Source organism: Lathyrus oleraceus, chromosome 6, assembly GCF_024323335.1.
Source record: "Lathyrus oleraceus cultivar Zhongwan6 chromosome 6, CAAS_Psat_ZW6_1.0, whole genome shotgun sequence".
Classification (NCBI taxonomy): Eukaryota; Viridiplantae; Streptophyta; class Magnoliopsida; order Fabales; family Fabaceae; genus Lathyrus; species Lathyrus oleraceus.
In genome coordinates, this window is record NC_066584.1 from 45,957,872 (window position 1) to 45,972,188 (window position 14,317).

The 14,317-nt window shown below is 38.1% G+C and overlaps 2 protein-coding genes across 2 annotated transcripts; one reads left to right on the forward strand and one right to left on the reverse strand.

Annotated features, from left to right (window-relative positions):
• The first annotated feature begins 6,769 nt into the window (after positions 1-6,769).
• On the forward strand, positions 6,770-7,414 carry LOC127097381 (uncharacterized). Its single transcript, XM_051035877.1, has one exon. It carries the CDS (start codon positions 6,892-6,894, stop codon positions 7,219-7,221), a length of 330 nt encoding a protein of 109 aa, XP_050891834.1. The 5' UTR covers positions 6,770-6,891; the 3' UTR covers positions 7,222-7,414.
• Positions 7,415-9,267: 1,853 nt separating this feature from the next.
• Positions 9,268-13,182, reverse strand: LOC127092415 (chlorophyllide a oxygenase, chloroplastic). The gene is made up of 9 exons (XM_051031282.1): positions 13,020-13,182; positions 11,663-11,887; positions 11,472-11,576; positions 11,090-11,377; positions 10,844-10,991; positions 10,513-10,697; positions 10,281-10,393; positions 9,883-10,177; positions 9,268-9,804 (listed from the first exon to the last, which is right to left on the reverse strand). Exons 1-9 carry the CDS (start codon positions 13,092-13,094, stop codon positions 9,631-9,633), a joined length of 1,608 nt encoding a protein of 535 aa, XP_050887239.1. The 5' UTR covers positions 13,095-13,182; the 3' UTR covers positions 9,268-9,630.
• Positions 13,183-14,317: the final 1,135 nt, after the last annotated feature.

Here is a 14,317-nt window from a genome sequence, read left to right on the forward strand (position 1 = left end):
CTTGTACACAAATTGCCTGTTTATAGGCCCTCTTTCAAAATCCATACAATGTTATTTCAAAAGATGCTTTTTTTTTACTTTTTGCTGTTTTGTTTGCATAAACGTCCATTGATTTAATTCGAATTAATATGTGCATTTGAATATGATCAATGTTTACCAAAAATGTGCGCATAAAATGGAAATAACGATTACTACGAGACTTCAGGATCGAGGAGAAGGTCTAACCATGCGTTCCAATGAATCCGGGTGCTAATTCTATTCCTCAACAAAACCAGTTATTCCCCAGAAGAAATTGGCATCACTAGACAGACTGGTCATCTCTTCCATCCCCAACCAGGCTCTGTCGAATATTTCTACCATCAGACAAGAATCAAGTATCCCCAGCTAAGAAAGGATCACCGATACCAGTATCTCCAACCAGAAGACTGAGATTTATTCCCCCAGTAGAGTCCTCGGGAAGAACTTTTCAGATGCATAATTCATTCATTACATCATTTCACAGCATACGCATGCATACATTGTTCGCATTTATTGTCGAAAGCATAAAACATCTCATGCATCGTGACATGGCATGAAGCTAACTTTATTTTTCAGGTTAATTATCCTCCTAAGGATGGTATCTTTAAGCCCATCCCGGCCATTTATTGCAAATACAGCATCTACAAATACGATCAGATACAGTCTAACGTACGGTTCATTCTGATTCAGCTCAACATATGACTCCTTCCACTCAGATACGATCTAACGGACGATCCATTCTGACCTTCAACTACTCCAATACGGTCTAATTTACGACCCAGTTGGACCTTTCATTTCTCAAAGACTACCTAGCGTACGGTACCTTCTGACGTGTAGCCTAGCATACGACTACCCCTCTCAGATACTGCCTAATGGACGGCCCATTCTGCAACTCGGATGCAGTCTAGCGTACGATCCAGTCTGGTATTTCATCCCCAGCGGAGTCACCGACCTGATGGACAACTCATTCTACTACTCAGACACGATCTAGCGTACGATCCATTCTGACCTTTACCTCTCCAGATGCAGCCTAAGGGACGGTTCACTCTGCTATTCAGATACGATCTAGTGTATGATCCGTTCTGATCCCTTATCCCCAGCAGTGTATGACACATTCTGACTCCCCAGCGAAGTCGACAGCCGAATGGATGACTCACCATACGGTCTAACGTACGACCCGATATGACACCCATGTCTTCAGATATCGTCTAATGTACGACGCACTCTGAAGCTCTCATCATCAAACTACCTGGATGGCATCTTTAAGCCCATCTCCGTTAACAGGTGCAAAATTTTGGGCATTCTAATGTTCAATAATCTTCCACCTCCAGACCACGAATGGCGCACTTACCATTCTAACTCTCTCGGTTCAAGAATCTTGAACAGGGGCAGCTGTCATACCCCAAAATTTGCCCATTAATATTACAAATCATTTCTCGAAGCACTCCAACTTATTCTGCAAGGCACTGACCTTAAAGGAACAAAAGACCCAGCTCACAAATGGCCCAATCCAGAAAAGGACTCAAACTGGCATGCTCGCTAGGCGAGCAAATCCTTCGCCTAGCGAACCCTTCGCTACGCCACTCGCCTAGCGAAGCTTGCGATATATCAGAATTTTCGGGCTTCATTCTGAGCCCATTAGGTCACAAAAAGAGTATTATAAATACCCCAACTTCAGTCAGAAGGGGGGGAGAACGAAAACGGAGAAAGAAGAACCCTAGCAAGCAGACTCTAACACTCACGGGAGGCAAACCCTGAAGGAACTCGGCGGCATCAAGGTTTACCTCTGCCCAATTCAATTCGATTTGCCGATTCAAAGTCGCAATTCAATTGCAAACAGGTTTACATTGCTATTACTGCCTTATGTTCTTAATTTGCATATGGCATTATGATTAAATTTATGAAAATATCTTAAGTTTGGCATGTGACTTTTGGTATGTACCTGATACCTTAAATGATTAACCATATAATTGCTGTAATGAAAGCCATAAGGCATAAAATTGGTTGAAATTGTACTGATATCAAAACCAGAATCCGCAGTCGCTCGCTAGCACATCGCTAAGCGAGCCTGCAGCGAGTATTCGTTAAGCCTTCGCTAGGCGAGGCAAGAGCGAACGTGACAGTAGCTGACTTTTCTGTTCTGATTTTTCATTCATGTTTTATCATAGCCATGCATCATTTACCCGACCCTATTTACTGTTGTGATCTTTTTTTTGTGGTGTAATCCTCGATTGCATCCTGATTTGGTGTTCTGACATGTTTTGTTGAGTTTTGTAAAGGTTCACATATCCCAGGAAAAGATTGCTTGTTAGGTATTCCACTTTATTTGTGGGATACCCTTGTGGAGATTCACCCTGAATTACTCAATTGATTTTAATGTATTAATTTTATGGCAAAGATCCACCCTAAATTGCTTAATTGATCCTAATGTATTAATTTTAATGTGGGGATTCCTCCTAATTACCTAATTGATTGTAAAATACGGCCTTTGAATATGTGATCTTGGACCTCTCTTTGTTACTTTACGGTATTACGGTATTATGGTCATGTCCCGCGAATGTGGTGATACACTTAGCAAAGACCCTTCGATTAAATCATCATGTCCCTATAAAATAAATCATAGTCCCTCGGATGTTGCCTTCGAATATATGATTTTGTCCCTCGATGACCCTTCGATGTAGCCTACGGTTAAATGATGATAGTCCCTTCGAATGCTAAGGTATCCTTACAAATGTTGCCTTCAATGACCAAACGATGACCCTACGATGACCCTTTTACATCCAAAGGATAAAACTACTTATTTCTCAATAATAAGGACGGTTTTACCCTCACGAGGATAGGAAATGCCCATCAAGACCTTGGGTAGGTATAACTCTTAATTGCTTACTCACAATTTAAAAATACTTTTCACACTTCACAAATACTAGAAAATCACCACGTGGCATACATTCGTACTAGAATCATTGTCAAGTTATATTTTTCTAAATAACTTTCAAAACTAAACGAGATAACCACTTTGTATACATTCATACGAGAATCATTACAAAGTTAAATTCTCTTTTTCAAAACATTTTCTAAACAATTCACGAACACTTTTTCAGACAAGAAAAATAATATAAGTGATCAAGCAATTAAGAGCCCATGGATAACCATGGATACAAAGGGTGCTAACACCTTCCCTTTGTATAATGTACCTCCCGAACCCAAAATCTAATTAAGGTCTTTCCTGTTCTTTTCCACCTTTCCTTATTGGATAAAAGAAAAGTCGGTGGCGACTCTTGCTATCCGCGACATTGCTTTCCAAAGCAAAACACAAAAAGTCAGTTCACCGTATGACAACGCCTTTTTATAAGTGACAATAAGAGGGTTTGATTAGGGAGTACAACTCGGTTCTGAATACGCGAAAGCGACAGTTCCTATTAAATTGGTTCTTTTCAAAGTAGGAAACACTGCACATAAGTAGTTCTATTAGCAAGTACTTGGATTATTAATTGATTATGTGAATTACATTCGAGCCTGTCTTTATTAATTGAACTTTATTTAATACTTTACTTTTCATTGCACACTCTAAAAACCCCTATTTTGATTACCTTTGATAAACACCATAACAATAGATAACGATAGATTGACACTTGGTCTCTATGGATTCGACAATCTTTTATATTACTCTGACGCGTTCGTATACTTGCGAAAAACACGCATCAGAGGTACCGAAAGAGCGACAGATTGGGCTAGGGATGATGAGGATAAGTCTTCTAGAATACGGGTTGGAGGAGTGATTCCAATCGATTCACACCGGAAACGGTTGACTGAGCAGGATGGGTTTCGCGCACCTCATGGTACTTGACCCCGTCAGGTACCATTAGTTGAGCAGCCCAAAGATGAGGTGGAGGATGAGGTGGGAGATGAGGTTGTTTCTGGAGATATTGTTGGAGAGGTTGCTGAGGAGGTTGTTGGAGAGGTTGTTGCAGTTGAACAGATTGCTGGGTTGGTTGCTGAGGAGGTTGCTCGAGCTGGAGAGGTTGCTAGGGTGGTTGTTGATGAGGTGGATGATGAGGTGGTCTATCCAGATATTGATGTTATTGATCCGGTCCCATCTGTTATTGTTGACACAGAGGTTACAACTCCTTCAACTGAGCCCTTTGTGCACACTGAAGGAGGATTCCCTGGAGGACCCGTTGATCGGTCGGTGCTTATTGAGTATGCAGACCATATGGCGTTACGACTACGGAAGGGAGAGGTATATGTGTTTTATTGTGTCATGAAAGCTAACTACAAATGTTTTTTATATTTGTTTGTCATAAGACATTCCCACACTAGAGGTGACTTCGCACGATTCGAAGCTGAAGGACTTCCCGAAGATTTCGATGCCTGAGCAGGTCAGCCAAATTGTACGGCATTTCGAGCTGCTTAATTTAGCCCACTGCTCCCTCACTATGTTTGACGCGTCGCTACTTACTGCGTTTGTTGAGAGATGGCACAAGGAGACAACTTTATTTCATATTCTGTTTGGGGAGATGACTATCACTCTGGATGATGTCTCCTCCTTTTTCCATCTTCCCATCGGCGGCATATTATAGACGGCTTCTATTCTTAGCATGTCGCTTACATGTATGACTACTGCACGAGATTTGGGAGTTTATGAAGAGGACGTACATAAGGAGTTTGGAATCAACATGTGAGCTCACCTTCGTATGTCTTGGCTTAGGAAAACGTATGACGAGCTTGTAGAGGCTGGGAGTTATGAGGTTGTCGCCAGGGTGTACATGCTACATCTAGTAGCATGTACACTCTTTGTGGACAAGTACGGTGTTTATATTGACGCTCGGTAAGTGGCCCTGTTAAGTAGCCTCGATGTTACTAGTTGGGTTTGGGGTTGCGCGACATTGACCATCTTGTACACAACACTTGGAGTGGCGACAGTATTTGAGACCAAACAACTTACTAGTTATTTGAGGTTATTAAAGGTAAGATCGAAATTATTATTTGTTGTTGATTTATTATTTAATTTTTAGAAATAAAAAAAAATTATTAATTGTTATGTCTGTGTTTTGATATCAGTGATGGATATACGAGCATTTCCCCACCATCTGTGTCAGAAGGGTGCAACATTCCACGGCCGAGGAGATGGACGGAGAGGCAGTCACATCCGGGTGGTGTTGCTAAGTGTCGGAGGAGGCTATGCGCGCTAACTATAGTGATATCATCTGGATATCATACATTAATTATAGAGTCCACCATGTGTTCGAGGAGTCTTCGTTATATTCAGGTTATATGTGGTGGGAGACCATGGCTGCTAGATATTTGCCTGAGAGGTGTCTACAACAATATGGTTATGTTCAGAGTATCCCACGACAAGTTCCAGATATACCATATGCAGGCATTTATTGATGGTTTCAGAGTAACTTCATTAGCTCTGATCGTGCCATTAGAGATCGAGCAGTTAGGGTTCAACACCCATCGCAGTGTGAGGATGATTACTTATAGTGGTATCTCATTGTATCACACCCCCACATCATTCCATATGTTGAGGATATAGATGATGTTGGGCCTTCTAATATTGGGGTACCTGTTAATGACGTGTCGTCCCCTACCACAGCTAATGTCGATGACCAGCAGCGCCTCCAGATGATTGTAGTTATTATGGATAGCCTCATGGGTTTGATGAACACAAATGGCGAGGTTTATGCTGGATTAGCTTGGGTTGCACACATAGCCCGTGGGGGCCTATTTAGACATCTTGTATATATTATGTTTTACTTGTATTATTTGTATATTACTCAGACATCTTCATCATAAACTTTTTTACTATATAATATTTTTTTATCTTCCATTCATGATAGATCAATATAAACTAACATTTGATAAACGATTACATAACTTAAAAAATGGTGATAAATAAGAAAACCTATACACTACTAGATAATTCTAGATGTTTGATCATCTTCATTATGTCATCGACAGACCTTGAAATCTTAAAATCTAACTCGATCAGCCCCTTTGTTATCCTACGGCGAAATGATCTCCATATATCCTTCACATCTTCATCCGTATTCAACTCAACAATGTTGTATTTCACCCTCCCGTCAGTATCAATCCAATCTTCGCGAAACTCGATCTTTCTCACTTTCTGTTTTCGGTATAAAGCAACAATTCATTCAACTTGGATGTCCGACCGACGAGAGATGTGGTGTCATCTAGAAGACGAAACTCTACGGGAGGCGAAACTCTATTGAAGTAAACTTTCTCCTTAATCAAAAATTGAGGAAGAGATATTTTTTGAGATGTTTTTATCAAACAACAGATCACTCCCTATTTATACAACTTTGTACTTACTATGGATCACACAAAATTGTCGGTGCAATCACAACCATCCAAAACTGTCGGCAAAATCCTGGACGTTTAAAATTTCACACGAATAACACTACCGAAAATTTTATTTTGGTTGAAATTTCTAATATCAATCTGTAAATTTCAAATTTCCTAAATTATTTGGAACATATCGGAAATTGTGAAATTTTTGGTATATCGAAAATTTAAAATATACTACCGACAATTTCATACGTATCTGAAATTTTATTTTTTCTATCGAAAATTTCGAACATAAATTTTATTCAAATTTCAATCAAGGACAATTTTAACTTTATAAAAATATTTATATGAAATATCAGATTTAATTGGGGTGTCAAGTTAGATTCCTCGACAGCAAGCCCATACATATTACTATTGAGTAAAAGCCCATATCCACAACAGAACTCTCAGGAAAACCCCAGACATTTAGAGAGAGAGGAATTTATTCTACAGAGAAAGAAAAAAACAGAGAAAAGAGAACAACCTTAACAAGTGTGAGAGAAAAAACGCCCAGCGTTAACTATGTTTTTCTTTTTTGCAGGAGGGTTAGAACAACAAGTCCGACAGGTGGTGAAATCCAGTGTCGGAAAGTGCATCAACTGCGGTTCACGCGCTGATCTTGTTGAATACGACAAAGTTCTGAAGCTCTTTTTCGTTCCCGTTTGGCGGTGGCCCGGGAAGGACAATCTCTTGTATTGCCAAGACTGCAAGTTTTTGTTTCCTCAATCTCATTCTCTTCCTCCGCCTTCGAACGGTGGTTCTATGTTGCCGGACGCCTTGAAATGTCGGTACTGTGATCGGAAAGTGGGGGCTGATTTCACGTTTTGTCCTTACTGCGGTACTCAACTGTAAACAAATAAAGGGTCTTAGTGTTTGATTGGTGTTTGTTGAATGGTTTAGAAAATAGGGTGGTGTTTATGCGATGTACAAAATGAATAATCATGCTATTACATGTTAATTTTGATCCTCTCATTATGAAATAAACTAGTATGTAATGTATGAATATGGGAATGGAATCAATGTATCATGTCTTTGTTTAAGCTAATTTCACATTTTATATTTACCTAAAGTTTAGCACCAACATTATCCGTGAATTTTTTTTGGTATGAAATACTCATTATTAGACCGGTCCATTCGTGAGATATTGGATCGAAATTTGTTCACACGATGTGATCGAACTATGTTAGGATTGTTAACTTATCGAATTGAATTTGTTTGTTATGCTCAATTATTTAAGTCCATTAGTTTAACTAGTCTCTCATCATTGTATAAATACAAATCATAATTAGAGTGAGAGATGTTATTTTGTTATTATGTAATACTTGTAATATTGTTTTAAAAATATTGTTTTAAGGAGAAAACAAAGAATAACAGTTTATAACCAATTTCATTGTGTTCTTATTATTTTCTACTTTTCTATTCTCGTGGACTTCTTATCAATCAAAAAATCAATTATACTTTGTAATACCGACGTCGTTTTTAAAACAAACGGAAGGAGTTAAAAAATTATGGTTTGGAGCTGCTAAGTGCTAAGGTAAAAGGTTAAAATTATGGTTTGGAGCTACCTAAGTGCTAAGGTAAAAGGTTTTAATTTTAAGTAGAAAAATAGTGGTGTCATCCTTTGGCTTCTCTAGGCTCATGATCTCGCGAGATTTGACTTTTTCTTTGGGTAGAGTTGACAAAATGCGCAAGAAGAATGACCATTTTATCTGCAATTTTGACATATTCAGATAGTTTTTGACTCGCACTCTCTACTCTAGTTATCTAATACTTAGACAAAGTTTTTGGCTCGCACTCTTTACTCTAGCTGCCCCACCCCGTTTTTTGACGTGCTTTGGCGGACACGACATTAACATAACGGACATGATCTTTACCACTTTTAGGTTTTAGAAATACAAGATCCACCCGCCCCGCCCCATTTTCTGGCGACACGAGTCAAGATTTTTGGTCAATCCCCCTATTATTAATTTGTGCTCCGTTTTTTTATAGGTTTTTCCAGGGCAGACATAAATGGAATAGGCCCCGTTTTTTGACGTGCTTTGTTGGACGCGACATTAATGGAACATACATTATCTTTACCATTTTTAGGTTTTAGGGATGCAAGATCCTTCGGCCATGCCCGGTCCCGCCCAATTTTTTTTGGCAGAGCGAGTCAAAGTTTTCGGTCACGCCCCTACCATTCATGTGTGCTCAATTTTTTGACAGATTTTTGTATAGTAGACTATTCATTAACGGGACATGATTTTTACCACTTATAGGTTTTAGGGATGCAAGGTCCACCGGCCATGTCCAATTTTTTGACGGGGCGAGTCAAGTCAAGTCTTCCGGTCAGTCCCCCTATTATCTGTGATCCGTTTTTTGACGGATTTTTACGTACTCCGAGTATGTAAACAAGGCTTTTGAACATTATATTACTGTGATTTACAAGAGGAGGATTGGCATTTGGTTAATATGCATGTGATTTACATAGAGGAGGATTGGCATTTGGTTAATATGCATACTCCGAGTATGTAAACAAGGCTTTTGAGCATTATATTACTGTGATTTGCAGAGGGATTGACATTTGGTTAATATGCAGATGTTTTTAATCCACACTGTATGAGTTTGTCAGCTGTGAAACACAAATTTTGGCTTGTGAGCGAGATATGAGTGATTACACTTTTTTGGAAAGCTAAGATTGTGATTTATGTCTGGCCCCGGAGTGATTTATGACACGGAAAGTAGTTTTTGAGGTGTTATGGAATGCCAAGTCCAACTGGTTAGTGGCAGCAACGAACACCCGACTATGACAGCAATTTGCACTAATGCATCATGTAATTATGTTGTTTTCAAATATAGAAGTTTCATGTGTTAATTTGAAAACAAAACAAGAAAAAAAGAAGAGAAAAAAACTCAAGATTGTAACTGAAACCAGTCAAGAATTTTTAATTAACATTGTACCAAAATATTGACATTCAACAATCCCCTTTATTCAAGGGTGTGGTTATACCACCACCATCTAAGATGGTGAACCATAAAATGAACTGTACACAAGAAAATTCGTCAACACTAAAAGTTTACAACCTTATCATTCTACAAAGGAACAGCCTCTTATATCAATACAACATTCCCGGGTAGCCAGCCTCACTAGGTTGATGCAAAGCCATGAAGTTCTAATCCAAGGTTGTCCAAGAGTTTTGACAAAAAAACAAAAGAAGATCCTTATTTGGATCCAAGAAGCATAACTAAGTGAGACAAAATGCAGTGTTTGGTTTCTGTGTTTTAATTATTATATGTGCTGAAAGGTAGTTGCTTATCTCCTTTTTCCAATGCATCCCTCCAAAGCCTGTACCTTACTCCAAGTTTGTCATAGGTAACTGGCACATTCCATACATTTGCACCATTGTTCATTCTATCTTGTTGCCCCAATACGAGCCGTAAATCCTCATTTAACACCTTTAGTATCAAAAAACAACATTAGAAAGTTGAAGTTAATTTTGAGAGTCATTGTAACATAAGGAGGAAAAAATCTACCTGTTCTGCGAAATGCCTCCATAGATGTTCCATAAAGGGTACATGCTTAAGGAGCGGAGCGAAATCCAGCGACATTCTATATAGTAATCTTGTTTTATTTTTTGAAGAAGGTAAGCAGACATGAAGTTGGTGAAGGTGTGTTGCGCATTCTTTGGTGCTTTGTCCTTCCAGTTTACCGGGCTTTGAAATTCCAATGGTTGATAGAACCATACAAGGCGGTCGAAACTCCATATCGATGGGATAGGGATCCCAATATCCTTGCAGGCCAGATGCAGGTGTCAAAAAATTCACAAAGCTGCAAGTTCAAATTCACGCAAAGAGATTAAGCTGCTGGGAGTCTGTTTGTTATAACAAATTAACTATTTTGAAGAGCTTAAATCAATTTAGTTTTCACAAACCTTGGAACACTCCATCCCTTTGCAAATGTTGAAGTATGAGTAAAAGGGGCGTGAGCAAGATCCAAAAGGTTGTCCAAAAGTAAACCATGTTCGACCGGAAGTTCCATGACAATCTGTTCCATGCAAAAACTCCCCAGTGAGAAAACTCTATCTTTTTTTTTTTATTAATTGTAAATCATAGTTCTTGCTTAGCTCAGATTTCCTATTAGGATAGACTATATTTATTACATACCTCGGCATGGATGACGAATCCAGAAGGAGGTAGTAAAGACGGAAGTGAGACCGTTGGGGGATCATTGCCGGGCCAAATCCAGATCATCCCTTCTTTCTCAAAGCATGGAATCGACTTTATCTTAACATTTAGCATTTTAGTTGATGGCATTTTCTCGCATTTTCCGTCAGTTGTATATTCCCAGCCTGATATCCAACCATTAGGTAATTTTAGAGTCTACCTCAGAAAAACAAATTTCGATTGTCCTATCATGCAACACATTACTATAATATAATAATCATGCTACCGAAGCAAAAAATGTTTTAACATATTCGTTTCGATGAATACTAACCATGATAAGGGCATTGGATACGACCCTCGTTTACTGAACCGAGGTGCAAGGGACATGCTCTGTGCGCACATGTATTCTGGACACATCCAGGTTTGCCATCTTTGCCCCTAAAGATAACCCATGGTTCCTCAAAGCATTCCATTGGAACCTGAAATAGAGAAGGAGTAACAAACATATGAGAATTCACATTCAGAATAGACTTATTTTATAAGTTTAAGTTGGTCATAAAAAGACTAATAAACTTACCATAGTATCATCCTTTAAGTCATTAGAGAATGCAACAGGATACCAGAAATTCTTTAAATTAGGATGATATGACTGAACTGGGCCTGAAACATTCAAGCTTTTCTTCGGCTTCCTTCTTCTTTCCGTATGTACAGATTGTGCAGAAGTACTCGGAGAAGAGGATGTCTCGGCAACTTCATCCGTGCTTCGGTCTTGCACTTGCACTTGCAATAGCCTATCACTTACCAATTCTTCCATGTAAGCTAGTTTATCTAAAGCAGTGGAAACCCTTGCTTCGGATATATGAACCTGCAGTAATTCATTATCTTACATTATAGTCAAAGAAATTCGAATTCGAAGTTTTTCTGTGGCTAGTCCGGTGCTACTTTTAGTTATTATTTACCTGTCTGTGTGCATCTGCTAATTCGTCCTGCAATCCAGCTAGATCCTTTTTCATGGTGTCAATCGATTTGAATTCACGTGCTAGAGGGTTAAGAACTTCAACCACCTACACCAACGTTTTATGATTGTATAAATAAATAAACACATTGTGGAAAGTATTGTGTCTCGTGTTTAATAGAAATTAGGTGAAACCTTTTCGTGGAGGAGCATGATGGTAAGCACGTCTTGCCGAGCTCGCCAATCGCAGTAGTGAATATCCTGCCTAGCCACTTCTAAAGCTTGATATACATCCAAAATTTTCCCTTTACTTTGTGGTACTTTAGATCTTGGATCCTCTACATCAAAGATTGCACCCCATGTACTTTTTTTGTCTGCTTCTCCGAACACAGCAAACACTCCAAATTTACCTTTCAAACCCTAAAAATCGACATGCCCAAAGAAGTATAAGCTATACAGTTAGAGACCATACTCTTCCATCCGTGGAAGGTCGGGAAAATGTAGACCCTACATTAAGGCGAATCTTGCTTGTTGCTATACTAATAAATAACTGCTCATAGCTATAATCTGTTTAATTTAACAGTTGTAACAGTTGAGTTATTTGAACATCAAAATACAAACACTCGCATGTGATACCATATGTACATATCTCTATCTTTCACTTACTTTCTATCTAATTTAACTCACACATTGGAAAAATACACTAAAAAACTAGACACCGTATTCGGCATCAAAATTCTAATGTCTAATAATCATTTCTCTAAACTAAGTGACGGAAGAGGTACATACTAATGAAAAACCCGAAAGCAACAATGTATGCTAATCCCAAACCCAAACCAAAACCCAAACCACACCTCCGATTTTGTGGAGTTGAGTTCAAGGTTATCAAAATCGAGAGTTTAAGCAAACCATTCGGGATATGTAAAAATCAACTCGAAAACTCAAGTGGTAGACTTGTACAAATTTACTTCATATTAAAATTATATTAATATCATAGAATAAATGCATTAATAATTCAAATTTCAACTCAAATATAAAGCCGATCAAACTCTTCACATTTTCAAGTTTACTAAAATTTCGAAGTTGCGGCAACTCAACTAGAATAGATACCTAGACTAATTAACAACCGATTCAACTCGATTTTTTTTTAAACTTCATATCCTCCCTTGTCGCTAAGACGCCATGGTCTGACCCAACACAAAAATTATTAGCACCAAGTGGAATTCGAACTTGAGACTTTGAGAGGAACACCTTATCAAGTCCAACACAAATATTCAACTCAAAATTGATACCTAAACTAGTTAACTTGCAATTTTAACAACTTTGATTGAGTAAGACTCAAACTCGAGTATCCCTTACCTTACAAGTCACCTCGAACTAAAACTATATTTCTTTAAGACTAAAAGTTAAATTCATGATGCGAAATCATCATCTTGAGCTAAAGAAAGTTGTATTAAGATCAACAAATTGAACTGCATGTGTAGTATATATACATATATTTATACAACAACAAAAAAAAGTATAAAAAGAAAAAGAAAGAGAGGTAGCGTACCCTTTTGGAGTCAAGCTTAGAAGTTCTACAAAAGATGGGAAGAGAAAGAGCAGAAGCAGTAGCTATAGCATTCATGGCTGTGAAAGTGAGAAGGAAAGAGAAACGAAAAGAAACATAAACGAGTTTGTTTGATGGTATTTTGTTGATAAGAGGTTGGTGTTCTTCGCGATCTCGGTTTACCTTCTAAAACACGCCACGTGGAAGAACGTGGACTCTGTTGGATTACACGTGGAGCTTGTTATTTCCACACGATTGTTTGGCAGTTGTGGGACCTATTGAGTTGCCAGCTTGGATTTGGATGATATCTTCTCTATCCTCTCCGCGCTGTGTCTCTTGTCGTTTTTCGTGAGGCTTTTGATTTGCTGATTTCATAAAAATGAAATTCGTGTTAATTTGGGGATTGGGTGTTCTGATTTGTGTTCGTCAAATTAAAACAAGTCCTTGAAATAGAAGTTCTTAAAATTAAAACAAGTTCTTGAAATGGAGTTTTCAAGATTGGGAAGAAATTTATCTAGATATATTTTAGGATATAATCACGAGTCTATAAGAAAAATAATTTCTAGATATATTTTAGGATATAATCACGAGTCTATAAGAAAAATAATAGGGAAAAAAAAGGATAGGCACTTTTATTATAGTTTTTTTTAAATAGTCTAATGTTCACTTTATTAAATATGAATAAGTGTGACGCTCCGTGTTCAAACTCGCATTTTTGTATCTGATATTCCTATATATCTATCAGTTAAGTTGTTTTAACGGGACTTATTGTAAATTAGTTTTACATTTGTGTTTTGTAATATAGGTGTAAATTCATTTTATTTTGTTATTAAGATATCAAAATGATGACGATGAAAGAGTGAATTCTCATTACTTCAAAACAATTATAATGTTCAATTATATGCACATTTTATGCATGGTTGAGATGTTCTCTCCAGAATTCCTCAGTCCTCTCCTTTCTTTCTTCATAGTTTTGTCTTTCGTCTTCCATTTTGTTCTTGCCATCACTGAGTCTCCATAACCTCATGTTTTCTTTTCACATGATGTGTTGCTCCATGTATTAGGTAATGTTGTTTCTAGATTTTGGCGTGCTAGCCCTCGCGGTCTGCATCTTCTTCTCTGCGTTTTTTCTCTTCTGATTTTATATGTTCGTTTTACTAGCCATTTTTCCTCCTCTCTTGTTATCATGGAGAACCAGCAGATTGGTCAAGACTTGTCCCAAGAAACATAAATCTCATTCTCATTGATCATGTGGGCACAACCACTGATCCCTATCATAATAACATCTACAACAACCCTTC

Bases quoted from the DNA above. Each gene is read 5' to 3' on its own strand.
- LOC127097381 (XM_051035877.1), top strand. From the start codon at position 6,892: ATGTTTTTCTTTTTTGCAGGAGGGTTAGAACAACAAGTCCGACAGGTG.
- LOC127092415 (XM_051031282.1), bottom strand. From the start codon at position 13,094: ATGAATGCTATAGCTACTGCTTCTGCTCTTTCTCTTCCCATCTTTTGT. The intron at 11,577-11,662 runs GTTTCACCTAAT...ACGTTGGTGTAG, and splicing joins TCATGCTCCTCCACGAAAAG to GTGGTTGAAGTTCTTAACCC. The intron at 10,178-10,280 runs GTTTGTGAAAAC...TTGAACTTGCAG, and splicing joins AAGGGATGGAGTGTTCCAAG to CTTTGTGAATTTTTTGACAC.